Raw genomic sequence first — 10,958 nt, forward strand, 5'->3', positions numbered from 1 at the left:
GCGGTTTTATACATTTTTTCGGGATTCCTTCTACAGAGTCCCATATCAATATTTGGGTGACCTTCATACCCACTCGGCCGACCTCTTGGAGGCCTGGGTCTAAGGGCTTTTCAAGATCAGTGAGAAAAAGATTTGACCAAGCGATCAAGTTTTTCTAACAAATTTTGGCCGCAAGTCTCAAATTGACAGGAATCAGCATTTTTTTACCATGTTTTCTGGAGATCCGGGAGCGGGAAAACTTTAGCTCTTCTAAATATGGGCATCAATGCCCATATAAGGCAATACATACGAAAGACACTATATGTGGGGAATATGTGTGATATGCGAAATTCCTGCATGCAGGCTACATTTTTAAACTCGTTTTTAAAACCTGTTTGTATTTATTTTACGTCTAATATGTCACTCAGGTAACCCAACCCACCCTCGAACACGTATCCTCCCCTTCACACATACCCCTGGGTTATTGGTCTCTATAACTCCCAAAAAACTCGCCTCCATGACCCGTCATCTTCTCAACGTCGTACGGAGGGTACAAGGGTACAAAGCAACATCTGCATGTCATGTTCCCTTTGACGCGCTAGCGCACGGAGGGTACAAGGGTACAAAGACACATCTGCATGTCATGTCCCCTTTGACGCGCTAGCACACGTAGGGTACAAGAGTACAAAGACACATCTGCATGTCATGTCCCCTTTGACGCGCTAGCACACGGAGGGTACAAGAGTACAAAGACACATCTGCATGTCATGTCCCCTTTGACGCGCTAGCACACGGAGGGTACAAGGGTACAAAGACACATCTGCATGTCATGTCCCCTTTGACGCGCTAGCACACGGAGGGTACAAGAGTACAAAGACACATCTGCATGTCATGTCTCCTTTGACGCGCTAGCACACGGAGGGTACAAGGGTACAAAGACACATCTGCATGTCATGTCCCCTTTGACGCGCTAGCACACGGAGGGTACAAGGGTACAAAGACACATCTGCATGTCATGTCCCCTTTGACGCGCTAGCACACGGAGGGTACAAGGGTACAAAGACACATCTGCATGTCATGTCCCCTTTGACGCGCTAGCACACGGAGGGTACAAGGGTACAAAGACACATCTGCATGTCATGTCCCCTTTGACGCGCTAGCACACGGAGGGTACAAGGGTACAAAGACACATCTGCGTGTCATGTCCCCTTTGACGCGCTAGCACACGGAAGGTACAAGGGTACAAAGACACATCTGCATGTCATGTCCCCTTTGACGCGCTAGCACAGTAGACCACCTGTGACTATACAGCACACAAGGCGTACGTTTCACGACACGTTTGATGGCGGCTGCTTGCCTATCGAGCCTAAAATCGAATTTCAAATCTGCGTATTAAAATCACTTTTTAGGATAATAGTAGTGCACGAAGTAGAAAGGATGGACGCGTAGTAGATAGGGATGGGCGCGTGGTAGATAGGGAGGTGGCTAGCTGTTTTCCTCCATAAACCGGTTCGTCCATAGATCAGTTCGTCAATAGAAAAACCAGTTCGTTCATAACCATAGCCGTTTCGTCCCTAGATTTAATATGCAGTCTTTTTTATCAAAAGGTTTACCAATCTTAGACTTTTCTTATATGTAACTTGTTCCCTTTCTTATTTGTAATTTGTTCCCTGACCCAAACGAATTCTTGCAACGTTCTGTTGTAAACACAGACTAGACTATGTTGACAAATGGGAGACATCTCTCATAAGTCTCATACGTGCGGAAGAAGACGCACACCAAAATACGACATATTTTTGAAAATAACTAAGAAGGTTATACATGCTGGTCCCATATATTTATTATCACTTGCAGAACTGGAAATATACTGTATACAATGACAAGAGTGCAGTAGGCTAGCGTGCAGTATTTGTATATACCACCCTGCGGCATCGAATCTGTATAACTTCAGTACCTAAACTGCTTATATTATTTGGATTAAAGTTTTAACACATTAACATGATCAATTTATAAAGAAAAATGCATGTAATCTTGCACTGATGCAAATGCATAAAGAAATGTTAATGTGCATAAAAACAGAGTGACAAAAATAGCTAATAAAATATGTCTCAATTTTTAACGATTTTATATCTCTTCTAAAAGGGTTCACAGGGCCGTAGCTAGAAAAACAATTGGGGTGAGGTTGGTCTCTAATGACTTCCAGTTCTACACCTGCCCAGTGCTAGCTACGGCGCTGTTTCTTACTAAACTGCTAATGGCAGTGTTCATTAATGTCCACAATCTTGGAAAGTTTCCATCCAAAGAGAAAGTACCCGAAGCCAGCACCCAGCGCAACTGCTATGCACAGCCAACCATTATACGTCATGAAGATAAGCATCAGAAAGTAACTCAGGGTGACTTGGACGATGTGTAGTAGTGATTGGATAAAATGATGTAAATTACAAATCTTGGATCTGCAAGGAATACAAAATGATGTCCAATCATTTTTCCAAGTAAATACCAGCTACTAATCTTTAAATGATAATAATGACACAATTGTACAAAATGTTACTCTCAACTATGAATGTGCTGGTGAAATCAATCATACAAAATTATTAGCTGAAAAAATGTTTTGTCTTCCTTGAGGCAATGAGAAAAATGATCACAATGATTATGTGATAATGATTATGATGATCAAAGAAAAAATGTGTCATTACCTTGGAATGTGTCCTCTTGTCTCTGTCACTGTGACTGTCTGGTTCTGATTTGATCCATAAACTTTTGTATCCATATCCACGTTCATCACATAGCCATATCTCCTCTTCAGCATCTCACGGCTCACTTTTAGACCCTCATACAGTACAGCAAGAATGAACACAGCAATACAAGAGCCAATCATGCCTGGAAAAGACAGTAAAAGGAGGTACTACTAGATCACACTTAAGCCTGCATAGTGAGTATTTCCATGGTTTCACAGGAAAGTTTGATAAAGTACAGAGTTCAACAGCATGAAAAAATTAGGCATAGTTGATGAAATTGCATCGTCAAATTATTTGCAATCAGACAACTATATAACCTGAACCTCTCCAGCAAATCAAAATTAGTTAGTAGGTTTTAACAACAATCACCACAAGTTTGTGGGAGGAAACGTTATCGAGAATTGAGAAACATGAGAATTGTTAGTTACCTCCAACTGTGTCAACAGACCAACCCTCAAACAAGATAACAGTCTTTTTACTGAAGAAGAATGCCATCTGTGAAAAGACAGATTATTGTTCAGCTTCATGGAAAATTTATAAAAGTTAAAAGGAAATAGTAAGGGTGTGATTGGAATTAAGCAGTTTCATACTGGTCAGGGGGGCTACGTCTTCACTTTCCCATCTATTATGTGTTTAGAGTTTAAGTTTCATGGCTGCATTGGGGTGTACTCATTAAATACCCTGAAGGGGGAAGGGAGATTTCGCTCAGGAGAGCTCCCCTATTTAGTAGTGCCCCCCCCCCCACTTTAACAACTCCAAAGATTTTAGTATGACTCAAAAATTTTAGAGCCCCTACCCCCCTTAACATAGAGGGCCAATTCTGTGCCTCTCCTTTGGGTGGTTATAAATTTTCATAGCCTCCCCAATATCTTCCCTTCCCCCTAAGGGTTATGTAATTAACACTCCCCTAAGGATGAAAATCAATTATTCCTTCATGATAGGGGGGGGGGGGGGGTTGAATAGCTTTTCGTATCGGCGAAATCGGCGTATCGGCATGCAGATTACAGATTTAAAGAAAAAGTAAAACAGGTTGTCCGATCTTTAAAACATATCGGATCACAGATCTATTGATCTATTGAAAATTTAAGTAGGATTTCGGATTCTGATAATTGTGACTATGGATTTTGCAGTTTCTTGACTTAGGAAAAAATCACATATATGATTTCCTTATTATCTATTCTTTTCTTCTATCATGCATTGCAGATTTGCATTGAATCAAAACTTTGGGCAGATCGGTTGATTTTCACAAAAAAATGAGCAGACCTGCATCTGCCCCTATTCACCTTCCCTTGATATTTAGGGAAATGATACTTCAGACTTCTGTCTCTTTTATAATGTGCCTTGTTGAGTAAACAGTTTATTTCTCATACATTCATGAGAATGCAGACTATATTGCATCTTTCTTTGGTATGAAGGACAGCATACACGTAAATTGTAATATGGTTATTGTTAATATATTTTTTTACAATTAACACTTTTTTTGATTCCCATTTTTCATTAGGACTTATAAATGAAACACTTTTCAATTTTTGATTACCACTATTCTGTAAAACTTATCCACTATGATTGGTTGTACCAATTGTAATAAATGGTTATTGTTAGTTTTTCTAAAGAACATTTTGCCTTAGTACTTTATGCATATACAACCATTGATATATTTATAAATTACATATAGATCATAGTGTAAAAAATTATTTCATATTAATATATGGTTTTGTGAAATAGAATCTGCTAAAAGCAAAAGCCTGCAGAAATTTTGCTTTATTGTTATTTTATATTTTTGGTAAGAACCCTTTTTTATTTTTTACTATTTTGTTTCCAATACATCTGTTCAAACAAATCTTATCCTTATATTCTTACAGATTTGAATGACAAAAGTATTCTTTAAGATCATATACAACAAAGTTTATCTTAACAAGAAAGCTAAAAGTGGACATCTATTTAAGTAAGGATTAAACAAATAACCCCTATTTTTGAAGGAAAAAAATGTCTTTTACAAAGGTAAAATTCAGATATATTAATTGAGGAACCAACTAAGGAAGTTTTGTCTGTTAGCATCATATCATTACAATGATTTTATCACTTGTAACTAAAGCTCTGAAGAATTATTAAACCTTATCCATTAAAACTTATCCATGTATATAATTTCCACTGAGATCACTGAATAAATTATCTGAATATTAGAATGAACGTCCTTTTACAATGACCCCCGCATATACTGTCAATATGCCAAGTTATCGATTTACACTTTCAAGATGACACAGCACAAAATTTCATGACATGCAGACACAGCTTCCTGTGTTTTTAAATCATTAGGTTGCACTTAACAAAAACCAAGACAACATTCTAATTCTGTATTGGATAAAGATAGAACATACAGTACCCTAGTGAAAAATACATAAATAAATTTTACAAGAAAATAGGAATGAGGCTAGATAGGTGCTAAAAAAATCAATTCCCCCATCATTTCCTTTGGAGGGAAGTTCCTTTTGTTTTATGTGTCAATATAGTGTTGAGATGAGCTGAACTAACAAAGGTAGCCTGGAACTTGAGCAGATGATAGAACATTCATAAAAACATAGCCAATCTATCATAATTTCCTATCTCTCCTCCCACACTCTTTGACTGAACCAGGGAACTTGAATACATTTAGATCTCAATGTACAAGAGCACGTTTTCTATTCCTATAGATTTGATATGTTTTTTAGGAACATTATACTTATATAACTTAACAATACAGTAACAACATGTATACTCTATGTATACACAAACTGGTATTTTTCGGATATCCTTTAGTCATAAGATCAATAAAAAGTCTTGAAGGAACTGAATAAAGCGAAAATGATGCGTAGTATATACGATAGGACAATAATAAAAAAAAAAATCAACAAACTTTTCAGGACAAATAACAACGTTTCTTAGGATCAAATGTAAGTTATAAGTTAATGGTCTTATGGAAATGTTGCGCTTTAAAAAGATAAAGAAATGACTATTCACTGAGTAAATAAATCGATCTTACCTCCACTACTTTTAGCTATATAAAGAATTTTTGTTGTCTCTATTTTAACGTTATCCGAATGATATTAAACGTGCATTTACGCATCATTAATACCACCATTGCTTGCTACTAAAACCAGTAGTTAATTTCGATAAAAGGTAAACGATAATTATTAATGACGACCAAGGAATCAGTAATTAAAAAGAGCTATAAATGCTTTATATAGGTCACTTAGTAACTTATGTAATACAAAATAAATTGGAATCACTGGTGCATAGTTTCTACGAACCTTCATCCCCCCCATATGTGCCATACTGCCGTGGTCCATCCCCAAAGAGGGAGCCATTGTCGCATTCATCGGCATACTATGATGCATCATGACTGGCCTTTTTCTCCGGTACCGTAGGTTTCCTAATTTCTGGCTTGTGGAAGCTGTGATTGAACGCAGGGAAAGCTTCAGTATGGCTTTGCGCGAAGGTTTTGTCAGGTTTGATTCACGGTTTAAGGACTGGGTAACAGGAAACGCTATTTTATTTTTCTGGGTGTAGGGGAGGGGAGAGGTTTGAACTTGGGGGTATATGTTTTTAGAAATGAAACATTTTCTCTACACATACACGCAACAATCAATTTTTCTTCTTTTCCCATAAAACAATAGGCAGAAAAATCCATAGACATGCATTTTCTGGGAAATATTTTCCATGTGGCCTTTGTGGCGTGTTAGACCCTGGTATCTAGTGCAAGGAACGCCTGCAAGAAAAACACATTATCGATGTATGACATTTCAGCTCTCGTTTGTCGAGACGTTGGTTTCCTCCAAATGAGAATGCTTCTTCCTTTTCAACGCAGAACGTGAAAAATCGCGTCAAAAACCGTTTTGTCTTTTTGAAAGACATTATCAACGCTTAAAGGTTAGAGTGAATGAAGATTATTTTACAAGAAGAGAAAAATTAGGTGTCAAAAGAACTATAACGTTTGATTGGTTTCATTCGATCCAAATGGTTTACGCATAGGTGCTAGCTTGCCGTTATAGAAAGTCTCAATAGATTTGTCATGTCTTGTTTTTACCAATGCATCCTAAGTAAAAGATTAGTAAGATTACTCTTTTCTGTTACTTTGGTACAAGAGCCGATCTGTTATGTTTAATGCATTAAAAGAGCCAAAAGAAACTGCAAATGTTTTGGCACAATTTCTACTTGAACCTCTTCCCTAATTCGGTTAACTTATTTTTATATCATCTTAGATGCATTTCAGTGCTGGGGATAAAGTGACCATTTTATTTGAAGGATGGAAAACCAACTCAGTAACAAGTAAGTAATGATTTTGTTTGAAACTAAACTCTTTTTAAAAAGTGACAAATTTATACTCACGTGGTAAATCCGTATTGAAATTATCCTAATTTTTCTCTGGTTTATTTTATTTTGTCTTTCTGATAAAATGATAAAGTGTGATGAAGCAAAGTGGCCCACTTTGCATCATAATTACTGCATTGTTTTTTGGTCGACATTTTTATGCTTAGTCATGCCTCTATTGTTTACAGTGTTTCTCGTGATTCAAAGGCCAAGTACACTTGTCAAGTCATTAGATCAAAGTTCCTATGTGCAAAATCCTGTTTTGGTTCTATTTCAAATATCAACTACAAATATTTGTTGTTATAAGAAAATTTCAAATCTTTTTATTAGCCCTTCAAGATTTCCATAGATTTAAAACCTACTGAACATTTAAAACATTCCATAACCTATTTTTCTATTGCATTCTATTTTATAACAGTGCAACTAGTTAAATTGTGAACACCTAAAATATATGTGGAATGTTTATTGTAGACACTGAGACATGTTGAGACATGTTTCCAGTAGACTGTTTGAATATCTCGCGAGTGATTGGTCGGAACAAACATTCCATACATATTTCCGGTGTTCACGGTTTTCTTGGTCGCGGTGTAAGGGTACTCTGGGTGCCAAGATGTTATTTCACTAATAATCAATTCAGGCCCGTACCCAGGAGGCACCCCCCCCCACAACGGCCTAAGGTCCACTTTCGGTTCCCAATGGACGTGCTATTTGTAGACAAAATATAAAGCATAATCTAGATAATCTAGATGGCTCTGGTATGTAGCCAAATCCGACAATAAACGTCCCCACCCCCCCCCCCCCCCCCCCCCGGAAAAGTTAGGCCCACTTTTTCGGATTTCGCACCCCCCCCCAAGAAAAATCCTGGGTACAGGCCTGCAATTAATCATTGATGTGTTCTTTCAGGTGTTGTATATTTTGTTTATATAGATATTACTAAATATCATTTTTTTTTCAGGCATGGCCTTGTCAGTTCTGGTTGTCTTCTTCTTGTCTATTCTGTACGAGTTTCTCAAGGCATTCAGGATTTATAAACCAAGAAATCAAAATAACCCAGAGGCCACCCTTCTATTGGCAAGAAATAGGAATGAAATTGGTCTAGAAAGAAGACCACCCAAAAGGTAAATACATCCATGAGAGTGGTGCTTTTCATTTCAGTTTCAGTTTCATTTCTTGGTACTGTAGGGCTAATTTCTTTACACAAGTTTCAATAAGGAAAATAAACATCAATAAATAAATGAATTGATTAATTAATTTTTTAATTTGTCAATGTGGCATCATTGCCTGAGTGGCACAGAGTTAATATTTATAATTTCATTAGATAGTCTGTTACATTTTGGAATTGATCTTGGGAAATAAAAATATTTGTTAACATTTGGGTGAGGAGCTAGAACATCAAGTTTTGGATTATTTGCCAATCTAGTTGTAGTTCTTGAAAACTTGAAATGAGTTGGTTTTCTATAATATTTTTGATTACTGAAAACTGATGTTCATGGTAATTGGACAGTAAACAAAACTCTTGTGGTATTATATTTCATTTATGCTCTTGATAAAACAAAGAAAAGTAAAGCGGTGCCACTGTACTATTTCAAGTTCAATTTTTAATGGCAATTAGATAGTCCAGGGGTGTTTCCTAAATGCCAATATGCATATTAACAATTTAAAAAAAACACACGAATATTTTAGAAAATACTATTAATTGATTATTATACTTTTATTGAGTAGAATACCTGGAAATTAAGAACCTGTAACGCATAAATTTGTTATCTTGTACACCATTTATATAAGAATCTTACAGTAAATGTATAAGAAATTGTCCAAAAATGTTTAGGCTACCTTGTAAAAAGCAGGTTCTTAGTTATAGACTAAACTACTCACCCATTTATGTGATCATAATATTAACAATTTTTTTCATTTTAAATTCAGCCTTGGACAACATTTAGAAGACACCTTCTTCTTTCTGCTCAACTTTATCTTTGCATATTTCTTGATGCTGGTTGCAATGACGTGTAATGCCTGGCTCTTCTCCTCCATAATCTTGGGATGTGGCTTGGGGTACTTCTTTGCCCAGCCACTGTGCAAGCATTACCTTACAGATAATCCTGAACCGAGAATGAGAACATATGGCTTGACAGATGGCCCTGGCCCTGGCCCTGTGATATAATATTGCCAACCACATCTCACTGCTGGGAAATGACAGGGACTGTGCAATAGGATATATAAGGCTCTTTAAAGATTTGCCTTCACTAGGACGCAAGTGCAATGCTGGCCAGGGGAAGAGGGGAAGAAGGGGGGGGGGGGGGAGGCTAGGGGGACACTCCCATAAAAGCAGACAGGGGTAATCATTAGCAAAAAAATTTTTTAACCCTAAGTGCTTTGGGTGTGGCCAACAGCAGTTCTTACCCCTAAGAGATAGCATACATTAGGTGCCTTAAATCAAATTTCTAAATCTAGAGAAAGCACTAAAAACAAACACATTTTAAGTATTTTTCATCAAGTCTTCAAGTCCTAATGTTAAAGTTTATTATTAGGTGTGGTTTAAGTAAATTTCTAAACACCTAAGAGAAGGCACTAAAAATCACATTTTCAGTATTCGACAAACATTTTCAGTATTCCTCAATTTTATTGCAGTCCTCTTAAAAGTCACTGCCATCAAATACATGTCTATTCTGAGAACTTGTAGGAGTGCTGTAGCAGGGGTGAATACAGGGGGCGGAGGGTAGATTGGGTGGATATCCACCCCCCTTTTTGAGCCAAAAAAAAGTCACTTTGTTTGAAAAAACTACGGAAAAGGTATGGTCCATGTTCCATCGCATGCTTGACTTTGCTGACACGACAAATTCATTTCGGCTTGAAGTATTGTTAGATCTATGTGACCTACCAAGAACCACTGGATCAGATACAAGCCCTCTATGCAGCCTTTATCCACCCCTCATTTTGAAATCCTGGATCCGCCCTTGTGTGGCATAGTCTTCAAGTCCTGTTGTTATTGGATAGGATGATCTCTAAGGGTTTGGTAAATAGCGGCTGGTAAAATTTTATACCTTAAAAGATTGGACAATCACACACCCCTAATTCACAAAATTATTCAGGTCCAGAGACTAGTAGAGTGTATTTTTACAAATAATAGCTTTATGATTTTTTGTGTATAGAATATTGAATTCCAAAAGACAAACCCCTTTCATGTTTATTCATTTCTAGGATAAAAGCATTTAATGTGTTCTGAGCAAAGCTCCCAAAAGATAACACTGTTAAGTCCATTCAAAGATTATTCAGGGCCAAAGACTGGTAGAGTATATTAGCTTTTTGGTCTGGAAAAAAAGGTGAATTCGAAAAGAATCCCCTGTCATGCTTATTCATCTCTAGGATAAAAGCATTAATTAAAACTGTTTGGAGCCAAGCTCTTATTGTGTGGCTAACAAATGTTGACTTTATACATGTAAAGTATCTACAGCTCATATATGTAGAAATAGAAAAAAAATGTTTAATTCATAGAATTAGTAGTATAGATCAGAAAACAAAGATTATTAGGATTTCAAATAGAAACTGAGAATATCAGCATTTGTAACAGATATACAAAAAAAAAAGTTATTTGCTATGCCTCCTCAAAAGCTATTCTTTGTTCTTAACACAATGACCCCTGGCCATTATTTGGTTAAAGAGTACAGTACCGATCACGAACATAGGGACACTGTTCACGAACAGTTTTCGTGAAATTTGCAAACGACGTTTGAGAGCGGTACTGTAGTTGCTGCCAACTTGTTTGGCTGCACATAGGTGGGGGGGGGGGGGGGGGGGGGAGGAATAGGGATACTTGTCCCAATTTTTTACGGGTCAAAATTGGGCCTCAGATATTATAAGGGCGTTTCTAAGAAAAAAGTACGCTTTTCTATACGA

General features: G+C 37.1%; 2 protein-coding genes across 2 annotated transcripts; one reads left to right on the forward strand and one right to left on the reverse strand.

The window, feature by feature from the left end:
• Positions 1 to 1,801: 1,801 nt before the first annotated feature.
• On the reverse strand, positions 1,802 to 6,223 carry LOC5505713 (high affinity copper uptake protein 1). Its single transcript, XM_001626411.3, has 4 exons — positions 6,005 to 6,223; positions 3,146 to 3,212; positions 2,676 to 2,859; positions 1,802 to 2,432 (listed from the first exon to the last, which is right to left on the reverse strand). Exons 1-4 carry the CDS (start codon positions 6,092 to 6,094, stop codon positions 2,231 to 2,233), a joined length of 543 nt encoding a protein of 180 aa, XP_001626461.1. The 5' UTR covers positions 6,095 to 6,223; the 3' UTR covers positions 1,802 to 2,230.
• Positions 6,224 to 6,449: 226 nt separating this feature from the next.
• On the forward strand, positions 6,450 to 10,672 carry LOC5505708 (probable low affinity copper uptake protein 2). Its single transcript, XM_001626427.3, has 4 exons — positions 6,450 to 6,623; positions 6,956 to 7,022; positions 8,020 to 8,182; positions 8,988 to 10,672. The coding sequence occupies exons 2-4, from the start codon at positions 6,956 to 6,958 to the stop codon at positions 9,223 to 9,225; spliced, it is 468 nt and encodes a 155-aa protein (XP_001626477.1). The 5' UTR covers positions 6,450 to 6,623; the 3' UTR covers positions 9,226 to 10,672.
• Positions 10,673 to 10,958: the final 286 nt, after the last annotated feature.

This window comes from Nematostella vectensis, chromosome 8 (assembly GCF_932526225.1).
Source record: "Nematostella vectensis chromosome 8, jaNemVect1.1, whole genome shotgun sequence".
NCBI lineage: Eukaryota > Metazoa > Cnidaria > Anthozoa > Actiniaria > Edwardsiidae > Nematostella > Nematostella vectensis.

Coding starts and splice junctions, on each gene's coding strand:
- LOC5505713 (XM_001626411.3), bottom strand. CDS start 6,094: ATGATGCATCATAGTATGCCGATGAATGCGACAATGGCTCCCTCTTTG. Junction 3,213..6,004: donor CACATATGGGGGGGATGAAG/GTTCGTAGAAAC, acceptor GTCTTTTCACAG/ATGGCATTCTTCTTCAGTAA. Junction 2,433..2,675: donor ACAAGAGGACACATTCCAAG/GTAATGACACAT, acceptor TATTCCTTGCAG/ATCCAAGATTTGTAATTTAC.
- LOC5505708 (XM_001626427.3), top strand. CDS start 6,956: ATGCATTTCAGTGCTGGGGATAAAGTGACCATTTTATTTGAAGGATGG. Junction 7,023..8,019: donor GAAAACCAACTCAGTAACAA/GTAAGTAATGAT, acceptor TTTTTTTTTCAG/GCATGGCCTTGTCAGTTCTG. Junction 8,183..8,987: donor GAAAGAAGACCACCCAAAAG/GTAAATACATCC, acceptor TTTTAAATTCAG/CCTTGGACAACATTTAGAAG.